A 15,245-nucleotide genomic window follows, 5' to 3' on the forward strand; every position below is an offset into this window, starting at 1 on the left:
TAAATGGGACTTAAGTGTGACTTCACCAATGTGTTTCCATTATGTTAGCTTTGATTAGGTTTCTAACCTGCAGCTGTCCAAACGCAGTCAGTCCCTTCATATTGTATCTGTGCAGTTGAATGGGCAGATAGTTACTTCAAGATGGATTGGTGATAAGCTCTGGACCGGTGGGTTTTGAACAAATATAGGTTAGTGAATTAATGATTGCAGATAAGTTTTATATTAATGAGAAACATTTAAAATTTATTTTAATTCAGAAGTAGTCAATTTTCCCATTAACAAAATAATTTTAAATTGATATACATAGAAATAGTAGTTGGCACATATAATATAGTATTCCTAACTAACTCTGCTTTTACTTCAGAGAGTAATGTCTTCAAAACTAACCTGTCATTTCTACTTCGAATTCTCAAGCTTTCTTTTCAAATGTCTTACATTTGGGAGTATATTTACTTTTTTTTTTTTTCCCTTTTGGTTTCTGCATTTCTCTTTTTTCTACTGCAATTTTCTACCTTTTGTGCAATTGTGAACAAGGTAATGAAACGCCTCCCTTCCTCAGGAACATCTACTATCTTCATGCTTTCTCAAACTTCCAGCAATCACAGTTTCTCTTGGAGTGAATAAGGTGATTTTCTTTCTTAACGTACCAACTTGCTTGCATTCTCATTTGCTTGACACCATTTTCTAATTTTTTATGAAATATTACTTTCCATGACTCGTTTTTATATTTTCTATTGATACTTAGAGTATTTTGTCATTTTCCTTTAACCATTTATTCACTTTCTCCAATGGTCGCACTGGAGAGGAAGTCATTTTCGGAAGCTTGGACTATAAGCCTGTAGCCCCTTGATCCATGGTATGTAGTAGTAGCCATGGTGTGTGGGGCTGGTCTGTTCACCCAGACAGAATGTTTGGCACAAATTTCTCTTCGTCCAGTACATTCACAGCACCAGCACAACTCTCAGAGGTGTTCACCAAAAGGATGGTAAGGTTTCCTGATCAAACCATACTGACTCATCTTACCACATAACCTACCAGTGCCATTTCAAAAATTGAAGTTTGCCACATACTTCTAATGTCTGTATACTTCCACCATGAAAACATTCTGATTTGAGTTGAAGACTTTTGTAGGCCTTTAAATGTATTCATTTGAATGTTCTGCGTTTGCTGTAGTGTAATCATTTGTACTTTTGGCCAGAAGAGTAGAGTCTGTAGGAAATGATTTTTTTCCAGTACATTTTTATCAGCAGGTAGGATAACCAATCTTCAAATGCTTTAAGTATCTTTACCTCACTATTACAGAGAAATCTGAGCTGTAGAAGGGCATCTGACTCATTATCCGCCAGACCTTCAGTCAGACCTCTTCTTTTACGAACATTCTCAGACGAATCTAATATGTTGTAACAGGTACCTAGTGCTAAACAAGTGGGCTGGCTTTAAAGAAAAAGATTAACAGCATTATAAAGAAAAAGAAAGAAAATATTACTCTCTAAATTTTCTCTGCTGTTGGTGTGGTGAACTTTATACTGTTCTTTGCAAAAATATAAAGATGCATTGCTTGGAATATGGAGAAATACATATTTTAAATTTTCTCAGCCTCCAAATAAAATTTTAGGAGCTTTCAGAGCTGAAGGGGAAATACAGTATATTTAGTTTGTAAAGGGCAAATTGTCATGTCAGGGCCATCATTTGAAAATGCGCATCCATACTGATCTTGGAAATATGATTTGGATTTAGAAAAAATTTTTGGAAAACTAAAAATGAATATTCCAAAATTGCATCTGTATAATATCAAGTCAGTTTAGCAATGCATGTTTCTTTTGGGAATTATGTGAAAATAATTCAATGTGTTTGTACCTCCATGCGCTGTGTCTGTGTGTTTGCAGGTATACACTTGATGTCCTTGTAAATGCCTGATTCCTAACTATATATTAATAAATGAATCTAATCATAATTAATTTTTTTTTTTTTTTTGATGTCAAGTTTTATTTAAGCTACATGTTTCAACTTTCAGAGGTAAAAACTTTTCTAGCCATTCAGGGGGATGCTAGCCTAATTATATAAAATGCTTCATAATTAATTTTTCCAATAACAAGTATATTTGTTTTATAAATATTGTTCTATTCTCCCCACTCCCAAAAAAAAAAAGTTCTGATGTGTCACGAAAAAAAGCCTTGAATTCAGAATATCTCCTGTATGTGTACTCAGTGTTCCCCACTGCCAGAGCTCGGGCACTCAGGCCTTTGGAGTAATTCATGAACGAGCTTCACATGCTTGTCAGTTTGGAAGCAACTCCATACAGCTTAGGGCAAGGCCATCTTTCATACATTCACAAAAACTATTGATCATCATCAGTGAAATCGCAGGTCGGTTCACTTGAACGCTAACGATTGCAAGTCCACCTCATAGGCCCGTTTGTTTTGTTTTGTCATCCCTCCCCCCCAACACACACACACACAAAGAATTAAAAAAATAGAACTAATGGATTGAATCAGTTGACTCTTTTGTCACCTGTAGTTCCTCATGGTCTGCATCTACAACCTTATTTTGGGGGCAGACACATTTAGCCTCAGTGCACATCTTTTCCCCCATTTTGAGTGACTCGCCTGCATGTTTGTTTGCCCTAGGCAAGGAATCTGCTTCCCAGTAGCCTTCACAGTCTTCAGCCCTTAGTCCCAGACAGCCTTGTCTTAAGTTGTGTGCTGCCTTTTGGCTATAGTGGTTCCAGTTAGTTTTGTATCCTCCAGTTAACTTTGTATCCCCCTGGATGGCTTTCTTTAGTTTGGTCTGTGGTTTGTGGACAGGGCTGGGTAGCAGACACTGCTTCTGCTTTTGGCCTCTCCAGGGCCTTAACTCCTACAATGTATAACGTAGAATTAGGGAAGTTTTTTTTTTTTTTTTTTTTTTTTAAAGAAAACAATTGTTTTTGTTTTATTTTTAATGTAGTTATTTCATCCAGGAATAGATTTTCATGTGGCATTATTTTTCCTCTAAGGAAAATATTTGGCAATTAGTTTAGCCACTGAGTTTGTTCCTTGAATGACAACCTCATTTTGGTTAGTCACCATGATTCTGCACTAAAGAACTAACACTGGTTCTTAAGAATGTGGAACAACAAAAAAAAAAGAATCCATGAAATGACAGCCTCAGAGTTGAAAAGTATCCTAGAGGACTTCTGTTCTCACTGTGATAAGGGAATGCACCAGAATGGGAAGGACCCCCACCCCGCACACACTTAAGGCCCTGCACTACTCAGGGCTTTAGTGTAGAGAATCAAATTTAGGCTCCCTCCCTTGACATAGGACTGAGCGGTGATCCAATTTTCAAGATACCTGATTTACACTCAGTGATTAGTTTGCCTCTCATATCCCGTCCCAACCACAACATTTGACAATGTTTAGAAGACAGAGAATCTACAGATTCAGTATGGAAAGTTCTGTGGCTACTAATCTCTGGGTGGCTCAAATCCACCCAGAGGTGCTTGAGAAGAAAGACCTGGTGATCTACTTCTGAAAGATCATAGCCATTGAAAACCCTATGTGAAGCGCAGTTCTACTGTGCAATACATGGGGTCGCCGTGAGTCGGAATCAACTCGATGGCAGCTGGTTATTATAGAGGGGAAATGGCTTCTTTCAGTAAAGAAAAAGTGTTTTCACAATAATCTTTCCAAACTGAATATATCTTCAGACTGTATGTCCAAACTAATGCATCCAAAAAGAAAAAAGCAATCCATTCATTCATTCAACATTTCCTAAGCATCTCGTATGTGCCAGACACTGTGCTGGGTGCTGGAGGTACAAAGATAAATAACATGTTGTCCCTGTTTGCAAAGAGCTCCTTGATTGGAGGAAAGGATCATAGTGAGCTAAACCTCTGCTATGGTAGATAATCCCAGTGGCAAAGAATTACTGGGAGTACCCTGGAGTAGTCCAGAAGCAAAGAGCAAGTCTGAATCTAGTCACCTGACAAATGAAGAAAGGATTAAAATCTGGTGATTGTGTCACTCTTTTTTCCTCCCCTGCATGTGAATAAAACTTGACACTTTGTTAAGACGGCTGCCTTACTCATAACAAAATTTACTACTTGATTTATTTTTGAAAATGCTAAAACAGCTGGTTTTACGTTATTATTCAAATAAACCTTTTAACTGTGTATATTTTAAATTTTTCAGAATCTGAATCTTGAACTGCCTATGTTATTGTCCTACAAGCATATTGACAGTGGTTACAGCTAAAAAAGAAAGCATGAAGAAACAACTACAAAAGGTTACCATCTCAGGACACTTGATATGCAGCCAACTAAACCACTCTCATGTCAAGGGTTCAGAATAAACGTCTATGAAAATACCAAATGATTCTCTTAAACATTTACAGTTATTCTAAGCAGTCGTTGGGGCCAAAGCTCTAAGTTAAGAATTATATGAAAGTTGAAAGCAAGAATACTTAGAATTCTGGCTACAGACAGAATAATATAATCATCAAATGGGTGCTCTTTTAACCCATGAACTTTGTGAATGGATTCAAATACAATAGTATAATGTAGAAGTCATGCAATGGGAATGAATAGATTTTGCTAATACTATATATATATTATTTTTTGCCTGGCAAAAGAAATAGGCCATTTGGATCACACTTCTTGTTCCTACTGAAAGATAATCTTCTCCCCCCCCGAAATATATGAAAGGAATACTTGAAAATACAGGAGGACTTAAGTGGTATCAGTGCATCAGATAGAATAGTTAATCCTTTCTGTTCACTCACATGCAAATTGTCTCTTGGTGGAATATCCTTGCCAAAAAATACCTTGAACACTTACGTAGAAATCATGTTAACCCCGGGTATTTGTGAGGGAATGGGAAAAAAAATTTGTTTTTTCTTGTGCATCAAACCCCACTTGTGGGTATGAGGCTACTAAAAAGTAAAGCATAAAACATTTCTGATCGCTTAATAGCCCTCAAAATAGGAGATAAACAGATTTTTCCTATGCCAGTTTTACCGTTACCTGAGATAAGGTGAATAAAAAACAAAAGCCATAATGCACATCAGTCTTTTATAAGTATATGTTATATGTTGGGAGGAAAGAGGAAGAATAGCTTGTTTAAAACTGTTCAAGTTTTTATTTGAAAGAGGCTGCATCTGTGCATATATGCAGCACTTGTTTGTTTTTTAACTTGCTAGTTTGGGAAGAAGGGATCCACTCCCAAGAGGACAGCTCAACTGCTTAGTCATGGCTCTGTCAACACCAGTATTGTCTCTCTTCGCTACCTTGGCCAGGACAATGGCCTAAGTCTAAACCATGAGATTCACCTTGGTAAAGTCCTCGACTCCGCTGTTCCAGAAGGAGGTCTTAGCCTGCCAATGAGTTCACTTAAAACAAAAATAAATGTGAAATGTCTTTCTTCAATGTTAAAACTAAACACATGCTTTTTGAATATAAATGACTACATTTGACTGCTAAATTGAACTGCTCTTTTAAAAACACATTTTCATAGCAGTTCCCAATTTTGTCTGTCTTTCTGGCATGCCTGTGTTATTATCAGTGTTTATATATTGTTCCTTGATTTGGAAGAGTATTGGATTCAGTCTGTACCTGTGTATTTATATGGTCCATATGGCACATTTTATTCTTACAAATACATTTTGTGTTAATGTTTAGGTGTAATTTCTGTTAAAATTTCTAGAAATGACTTAATTTCAGTTAGAAACCGTTCCATCATTCCTGACCTCTTTTGATTATTTCGTTTGCTCTCATCTATCAGTATTATTTTTGAATATTTTGGTACGTGTCATTCACAGCTTACCTACGTGTGCTGTATTCTGGTAGCCTGTATTTGAGGTAATCTGCTGAAGACAATGTCTTTATATTCTTTGCCTATTCCAAAGAGCTACAAAACCAGACCCAGGAAAGCTTTTGATGTTTGTTGTTATTATTATTGTGTTGTTGTTCTTGTTCTTATAGTTGTTGTTGTATTATTATTGTTGTTTTACCTAAGAACTATAGGGACTGTGAATACAAAAGAGAGAGATGATAGAGAGGCTGGGTTACTGCAGAACCATTGGAGATTCAACATATTTAGAACACCCAGGGTAGTGGAAGTATAATTGGCTGCATGTAAATTTCCTTATAGCCAGGAAGAAAGACAAGGAGTAAGGGGAATTTAGAGTCGTGTCTCGGCTACACATTACACTGCAGCTCAAATTCAGAATGGCAGTGATCCTTGAGAGGAATCTGACTTTCCTTTTTGACAGATATTTTATTAATGAGCTAAAAATAGCTAGCATGGGGTTAGTGGATGGAATAACTTGAAGCCGTCCAGTATTCCTAGCACTGCAATCTCACCATTTTATTTTTTGACAGAGAAAGGGGGAAAATGTAATAATGGGATCATATATCCATAATTTGGATAATTTTGAACTATCATAATGTCCTTGTAATTTTCACAACTGTTGTCCATTGTTTAAGTATGTTGCCTACTAAACTGAAAACATTGATTCATATCTACCACATATACACCAGCAACAGTATAAATGTAAGCCTAAATTTGCAAAATTCATAATAATTTAGTGATGGAATTTTTTAATAACATGCAGTATATAAATGTGCAAATTTTATGCAAGTATTCACAAAATCATTTTTCAGCTTGCAAAATGGTACTGCAATATTACATTTTTTCACTTGAGCAATTTTTTACATCTGCATTGTTGCTTTCTATAATGAGTGTGAATGCCATCTTTTATGAATGCAACTTGCCTTTTTCATTGCAGAAATTTTTGTTTGATGTAATCAATAAACTTTGGTATGATATTCATATTTTAGCCTCTTTTTTTGGAAAAGTCAGCTTAACATAAAAATGATGTGGAAGCAATTTGGTAATGGGAAATAAGTTTCTAATTTCCTCTCTGCCTGTACAACTCACAAAGATTGATCATTTCTGTATGAGTTTGGCTGACATTTTATGCACCTCAGAAGAAAGGCCTGGCGATCTACTTCCCTCCCCCAAAAAATCAGCCATTGAAACCTCTCTGGAGCACAGTTCTACTCTGACACACATGGAGTCACCATGAGTTGGAATCAACTTGATGGCAGTGGGTTTAAGGTATTTGTGGGAGTTTTGAATGAGATCGTTTATCTGTTAGCAATAAAATGCCATAGCATTTATTGCACATAGCTAAATGCCACTTTGGTCTCCTCATCGATTGCGGAGCACATGCTTATTGTCAGTATAGCCACTAAAAACTAACAGATAAAAGTCCAGTCAAATCAGCAGATACATATTGACAGTTGACTATGTGCTTGCCGCTGCCCAGGCCTTGGAGGTAGTGTGATGTGTGGTCTGTGTCTCCAACCCATTGAAAACATTTGATTCTTAAGTAGCCAGACATAGTTGGATGACATTTGAGCTGTGCTTTGTGCTGGAATAAGACAGAAGCTCTGCATCCCGAAGGGAATCCTATGACCAAATGGACAATTTGTTAGCCCAGCCTGGAAGCACAAGCAAAGTGTAGGAGATGATGATGTGATTTTCACTCTGTGTGCTGGAGTGGTCCATATGCTTTTCTAGGGGAAAAGATGGATTTTACAGAAGCTTGAAGTTTGGTCCAAAGGGTGTGGTCTCTCCTTTCCCCACCCCCAGCCCCCATTGCTCAGCCTGCACTTAGGGCCCAATTCTTGACAAAGCCAGCTCTCCTTGTCCGCCAAGAAAGAAACCGAAGTTCTAGGGTAGCTGGTTGCACTGCTTTTTACTCTTCAGTCTCTTAAGTTTTTGTAGCCTTTTAATACTGTTCATCTTTGGCTTAAATTTACTGCACATTTATTTTTCCTTTTTTGGTTTAGTGGAAAATGTACTGTGTTTGGAAGTGAGTCCCCAGTTAAAGTTCCAGCTTTGCCACTTGGAGCCGATACCCTCTGAATCCTCTTTCTTATCTGTAAAATGGTGTCTCTGTAGGGCTGAGGTCAAATAAGGTAAGGGAGCAACGGTGCTTTGTAAAATATCATTTGATATACAGATATTAAGGATTATTTTATAGTAAGGTTTTGGAGGGGGTTTTGTTTTTGCTTTAGGTTTTCCTTTTAATAAAAGTTGTCATTTACCAAATTTTCACAGATGTGTTTTAGATTCTGTCTTCTTGAAATGAGTCTTTTCAGGCTTCCTTCCTTTCCCCAGTCCAGCCTTGAGGGGAGTTCCCAAGTCTGTCCCAGATTGGCCAATAAAGTGGTACTTGTGAGGGTCTGAGTGGTTTGGCCCCTTAAAAGAAGCACATGGGTCTCGGGGAACGTCTAGCTCAATTGGCGTAACAGTTTATATAAAGACAGTGTTCTGCATTCTACCTTGGTGAGCAGCCATCTAAGATACTCCACTGGTCTCATCCCTTCGGGAGCAAGGGAGAATGAAGAGAACAGGATACAAGGAAAAGATTAGTCCGAAGGACTAATGGACCACAGCTACCAAGGCCTCCACCGGACTGAGTCCAGCACAGCTAAATGGTGCCCGGCTACCACCACTGACTGCTCTGACCAGGATCACAACAGAGGGTTCTGGACAGAGCTGGAGAAGGATGTAGAGCATAATTCTAACCCACAAAAAAAAAAGACCAGATTTACTGGCCTAAAGGAGACTGGAGAAACCCCGAGAGTATGGCCCCCAGACACCCTTTTAGCTCACTGGTGAAGTCACTTCCAAGGTTCACCGTTCAGCCAGGGATTGGACAGCCCCATAAAACAAAATGAGACTAAAGGGGCACAACAGTCCAGGGACAAGGGCTAGAAGGCAGGAGGGGACAGGAAAGCTGGTAACAGGGAACCCAAGGTGGGGAAGGGAGAGCGTTGATATGGGGTTGTTAACCAATGTCATAAAACAGTATGTGTACTGTTTCATGAGAAACTATTCTGTAAATCTTCATGTAAAGCACAATTTTAAAAAAAAGAGGCTGCAAAGCAAAGGCCAAGCCAGCAGAAAAACAAAAAAAGAAGCACATGGAAAGGTTAGGAGCTGAGGTTATCACTATGGTTATTCAGTGAATGTGTCCGCGGGTGAAGTGCAGGACGCATACTAATAAAGCCTGAAGGCCGAAGTTCTGGAAATTGTTGTCAGCAAAAATGGCGCCTAATTATTTCACAGCATTTTTTTTTATTCAACACATTTTCCAAACATCTGATGGGCAAAGAAATATAAATTCAGATCTGAGTACATGGACTCATGCTGAAGAAATACCGCTGTGTGGATCAAGCAGGTCTTCATCTCATGGGCCCTGGAAGCAAGTGCTGGAGGCAGGCTCCGGCTGAAAGGAACAGCGCACCTCATGGTGGGCCACAATTGATGCTGGCTGTGTCTTTGGCCCTGGTTCTTCAGGTGGGGCAGGGCAATGGATGTACATAGCTAAAATGCCCGTAGCGTTTATCATACATAGCTAAAATGCCGCGTTGGTATCATCGATTGCCAAGTACATACTTACTGTCAGTAAGGCCACTAAAAACTCATTTTACCTAACATATACACACTATGTGCCAGGCATTGTCTAGCATCTTTATATATATTTATTCCTTTAATACTCTCAACAACTCTGAGACAGGCACTAAGAGTATGCCGTTTGAAAGATGAAACCGAGTCAGAATAAAGCCCGAGGTCACACAGTCCAGTAGAGCCAGGTTTTGAGCCCAGGTATTTTGACTTGGGTCCATACACTTAACCAGAACACTGTAATTCATGATGGCATGAATAAACATAAACCATATTAATGCAAAATATTAACCATGAGAGAACATCAGACAAACCTAAATTGAGGGATAGTCTATACAGTAACTGGCTTGCAATCTCTGAAAGTATCAAGATCATGAGAGACAAAGACAGGAATTATCCTAGTTTAAAGGAGAAGATGACAAGAACTAAATGCAGCATGTGATCCTCAATTGAATCCTGGACCAGAAATTAGACATTAGTGGGATAAGTGGTAAAATTTGAATATAGCATATAGATTCAATAATAGTATATCAGTATTAATTTACTGGTTTATGAAATTGTGATACGGTTATGTATGATGTTATATTTTGGGGAGTCTAATTGAAGGGTGTATGGGAATTCTTTGTACTGTTTTTGCAACTTTTTAGATGTGTGGAATTATTTCAAAATATAAGTTAAAAACAATGAAGCATAACACTATTAATGGGAGAGGTAATTAAATTGAGCTGAATGTAAAAGACTAAAATATAATTTATTAGCTAACATTTGCGTAGCACTTTATACTTTGCAGAACACTTTTACATACGTCATTTCGTCCTCACAACAGCCCTGTGTATGGATCATTAACTACAAATTTTTACAGATAAAGAAACTGAGACTCAGTTATTTTGCCCTTGATCCCTTAACTAGTCAGTGTAGACCCAGGACTGGCGCATGTGTTTTCTGCTACACCACACTGTTCAGTTTGGCTGGGACTCCTTGAGCATCCCCTGCTGAATTCTGGAAGGATTATAAAGCACACTTTGTTTTAGTCATTTCTGTATGGGCCTGTGAGGATACAGTCAGCCCTACCCCAAATCAGATTGTAGACAGGAGCCATGCCAGTGTTCTTAGGGTTGAGGTGGGTGGCCTCAGGAATGTCCCAGAATGTGTTCTCATCCCTTTCAGCTAATAGTGCTGAACTGGGCTTCCTTCAAGTACTTGTTCATGTATTTCCAGAGGTATGTTTTAGCCTCTTACTCCTGCTTCCCACACTAGTAGGTGGCCATCTGAGAGAGAATACAGGCGAGCTCCTTACTTTTGATAATGAGACATTAGCTTAGCTGCCTACCCCTGGTATCAAAACTATGTAGACCTCTTAAAGCAACAATATGGGGATATTGCCAGCACTCCATCCCAAATGATTCTACCCAGCTCTCATCAAAAGTCCAGCTGAGATGATTGTTATTTGGCATTTCCCAAACTGGGATGTGAAATATTTATGGTCTGGGAAATGTTATTGGGTGTTCCTTGAAAAGGGTTGCCTAGTTAAATAAGTTTGAGAAGTTCTGTGTATGATAGCCCCCGTTAGAGAAGTCACAATGCATGCTAGAACATTAAAGTCAATGAAAGATTTAATACGAAAGGAACCCATTTGACTTTGTTGAGCCCAGTATGTTCCAAACACTGGACCTAGGAACACTTTTTGCACACACCATCTAATCATTGGCTACTTGTTTTCCGTGGAGCACACTTGGAGAAATAAAGCAATGGCAATAGTCCAGATAACCAATCTTAGGTTTACTAAGACTGGTCTCCCACTATCACTTGTGGGGGAGGTGGTACTCATTTTCATCATCTGAGAAAGGTGTAAGTAAAGACAGTTCTTAAGCCAAGAGATTCAGTCAAGGTTCAGGCCGGAAAAGTGTATTTAAAACAGAGGGAACTTGATGTGGGGAACTGATGACAAGGTGATGGAAGAGCTGAAAAGCCAACCAGGGACTGTATGGGAAGCAGCCCAGAGGTTAGAAAGAGCAGGCAGCCAGAACCACCCCTGGGCTATGGGGACAAAAGAAGGTAAAAATCCTGGAGCCTATGGCCTGGTCACCTGGCACAAGTGGGAATTCCGGTGAGCCTGTCTGGAGCCACTGGGGCCACTGAAGAGTCTCAGCCACTATTGAAGATGCAGCCTGCAGTTGAAATTCCCTGACTTTTCTTGCCTGCCTCCAAGCCTCTAGCCCGTGCCTTCCATTAGCTAGGCCCAGCCAGAAGCCAGCTAACATGGGAATCTGGGAATCTGGGAAACAGTTTGAAGGGGTCTTCCCACCTCCACTGTACAGAGCAGAGAAGGGGAAGGGCAAGGATGGATCTGAGGGAAAACAGGCCTAGCTCTGGCACACCAAGGATTTATGAAGTCAGGTTCAAAATTAATATAATTGAGTATATAAAGATGAAACTTTAAGGGGCTAGTTTTTAGCCCCTTTATAAATGTCACCCTTTATACTGAACCTATGAAGGAAGTAAATGCGGAGAAATGAATCTGAAATCACTTCTGTAGTGTATTTAGTGATGGTAGTTAATAATTTTTTGTGGATGCATAGATTAATGGAAGTGGAAAGACCCTCCTAATAACAGCCTTCTCAATGAATAATAATAAAGACACTTAAGCATTTGAAAAGAAAATGAGCTGAGTGAAGGAGTTAGTATATCTAGATAAATGAAATTCACTTCTATCATATGAAAAAATTCAAGAACAAGTTACTAGGGCCAGGATAAAAAGCTGCTATATGCACCCACCTCCACTCATAAAATAACTCCCACCGTCCGTGAAGCGTTTGGAAGATTTCTCCTCTCTCCACCCCCTCAAGTGACCAGCGAGACTGTAGAAGGGGTCACTCTATAAGTGTGGTTCAGCCCCTCTTGGGCCCTCTTTCTCTTTTAGAGCTGCCAGTTTGCTGGCTGCTCCTGTTCTTTCCTCCACTTCTGGCTCCTTCCTGCAGCAGACTCCTCGCCCACGACGGAATCTGATTGGCAGGGAGGAGAGGGTGGCTGCAGGATTCTAGCCACTCAACCTCTAAGTAACTGCATACATTCACATTCAGGTGGGAACAAAGGGGAAGGGCATTTGACCTCAAGCTAAACCAGGTTTTTAAAAGGCAACTTTGTAAACAATAGGATTGCTATTTTGTTTGGTTCATGCCCTACTCTATTCTTAGTGCCTAGAGCAGTGCAGGACACATAGGTGATATTTTTGAATCAATGAATAAAATATTCATCTCTGTCTGATTCCTAGGTCAGTTTCTCAACTGGCTTTGAACTCACAGAGGAAGGGAGAAGATAAGATTATCACCCTCAAAACAACATATGCTAAGAGGAGGTTTTACCCTGTACTTTCTCCATATTCAAAACAGATAGCCGGTCCCGAGCTCATTGCCTCAAGGAGAAGTATATGGCACAGGAAAAGCAGAAAATTGCCTGCAGAGCTTTCTGGCTTTTGTGATCCAAAAGTCGGTCCTTAAGAATGTAGGTTTGCATCCTCAGACAAAGATTAGACTGGACCATGGGACATAAAAAGGTACTTGTGAAGAGTGTGCTTCTTAGCTCAAGTAAATACATGGGACTAAATGGGCAGCTTCTGTCCGGAGGTGAGATGGGAAGGCAGAGAGGGTTAGGAGCTGGTTGAATGGACACAGGAAATCAGGGGTGGAAAGGAGGAGTGTGCTGTCGCATTATAGGGAGAGCAATTAGGGTCATATAGCAGTGTGTGTATAAATTTGTGTATGAGAAACTAACTTGAATTGTAAACTTTCACTTAAAGCACATAAAAAAAAAAGAATGTAGGTTTGCAGAGGAGAGGGGAAAGGGGAGTTGTAGGCATAGAGTGTCTTGGAATTACATGATTACAGAAATCTTTCCCCAAACCAGGAAAATGATTGCCCCAGGCTGGAGGCAGGAGAAATGAGAAAGGGGTCTTTGAGTGAGTGCCAAGAGCAAGCAGGACCAATGCTCCCCTGCTGAGCAGCACCTTCAGGGAAACAGCAAGAGGAGAGAGGACAGCAGCCGGGTGGGTGCCTCGTGACAGAGAGGATGCTAGGCAGTCTTGGCAGAGATTTCTGTGCCCAACATGGCAAGACACAGGAGAGCTGTTGACCCTAGAAGACACCATGCAAATAGGGATGATGGACCTTTGGGTGATAATGTGTGGGTGATGACTGAGGACCAAATAGGTGGGGAAATGGGGGACCCCAGGAAGGATGATTTTCATTCATTTATTCATTCAGGCAACTCAGCAGGATGGGGGTAGGCAGGGTTAGAAATTGAGGGTTCTTCTAATTATATTTCTTGAGTGCCTTCCTCCGCATTTGCTACACTCCAACAGCTGCCTTTCTGATTTGTTTTTCAGATTATTTTTGAAGCATTGACTCTTTCACCCTACACTGTCAATTTCTACATAATTGGATTTTCTAGATAACTGCAGTTTATTCCTTTAGGCATCAACACTTGTTTTTCTTGAGATCATTTTTGATGGAAATCTTTTTCTAATGTGCTGCACTCTTCAATGCCTTCTTAAGCAGAAGACACTGAATACCACCTCACCTTCTCTTGATGACACCAGGTCATCATTATGGATATCCATTAGAGTTGTTGGCTGCTGTCAATCAAATACAGTGGTGCCCACATTTGATGGACACTTGGATTGTTTCTACCTTTCGGCTATTGTGAATAGTGCCACAATGAACATTAGTGTCCCTGCTTTCAAGTCTTTTAGGTATATACCTAGCAATGGAATTGCTGGGTCACATGGTAATTCTATGTTTAACTTTCTGAGGAACTGGCAAACTGTTATCCACAGCAGCTGCACCATTTTACATTCACGCCAGCAATGTACAAGTGTTCTGATTTCTCCACAACCTTGTCAACACTTGTAATTTTCTGGGTTTTGTTGTTGTTGTTCCTTTTTTTTAAAAACTGGGCCATTTTAATTAATGTTTTTTAATAACAATAAATAGCTATCTTGACTGCAGACACATAAGGCTGTTTGGTAGTATTCATAAATGCACAGTAATGGTGGTTTTCCTGATTGGTTTGTAGTCTTTGCCAATAATTGTAAGGAGTTACTTGTATGAAACTTCTGTCAAACCAGTAAGACTGCATTTATGCATCCATTATTTTCAGGATTGTTGGTAACCTGGGCATATTTCCCCCAAATAACCTTGCCTCCTTGTGTCACATGGCCCAACTCTTCCTTTTGTTTTTTGATAATAGCTATCCTAGAGGGTGTGAAGTGGTATCATTGTGGTTTTGATTTGCATTTCCCTAATGACTAACGTGGAGCATCTTTTCATGTGCTTATTGGCAACTCAACCCCTTTTAATTTTAAGAAAACTGAGGTCCAGAGAAGGGAAAGCAATACATCCAGTGTCACAATTAATTAACTACAGAGGCAGGACCAGACTCCATGTCTATGGAATGAGGAGGCCAAAACGTTTGCCCTTTTTAACTACTTCCAGTGTTTTCAATTGGAACTACTGATAAATAATTGTTCACTGGCAATTGTTAGACAGTTTTTTCTTCTGTTTTTACTTTCCACCTACTGGACCCAATTTTGCCCCCTGGAGCAATGCAAAACAAGATAACTCCCTCCTCCACAGGCCAGCCTTTCAAATATTTCAGGGTTCTCATGTTCATCCCTTTTTCATGATAACCATCTCCATTGCTATCAAGTCATCCTCGGTATGACACGCTTTCCAGAGCCATCACCAGCCTGATCACCTGTCTCTGGCTAGGCTCCCATTCATCAGTGGTCCC

General features: G+C 39.7%; 1 protein-coding gene across 7 annotated transcripts in view; it reads left to right on the forward strand.

The window, feature by feature from the left end:
• Positions 1-6,954, forward strand: part of ATP11C (ATPase phospholipid transporting 11C) — a 182,191-nt gene extending 175,237 nt beyond the window's left edge. For 3 of the 7 annotated variants that reach the window (XM_023735470.1, XM_023735469.1, XM_023735476.1), the window contains one exon: positions 4,173-6,952. In XM_023735470.1, coding sequence (XP_023591238.1) covers positions 4,173-4,235 — 63 coding nt within the window. In that variant the 3' untranslated portion in view covers positions 4,236-6,952. Of the gene's footprint in view, positions 1-4,172 lie in introns of all 7 variants that reach the window. The other 4 variants (XM_023735472.1, XM_023735473.1, XM_023735474.1 and 1 more) reach the window with 2 other exon arrangements.
• The last annotated feature ends 8,291 nt before the right edge of the window (positions 6,955-15,245 follow it).

The sequence above is a fragment of the Trichechus manatus genome, unplaced genomic scaffold, assembly GCF_000243295.1.
Source record: "Trichechus manatus latirostris isolate Lorelei unplaced genomic scaffold, TriManLat1.0 scaffold00079, whole genome shotgun sequence".
Classification (NCBI taxonomy): domain Eukaryota; kingdom Metazoa; phylum Chordata; class Mammalia; order Sirenia; family Trichechidae; genus Trichechus; species Trichechus manatus.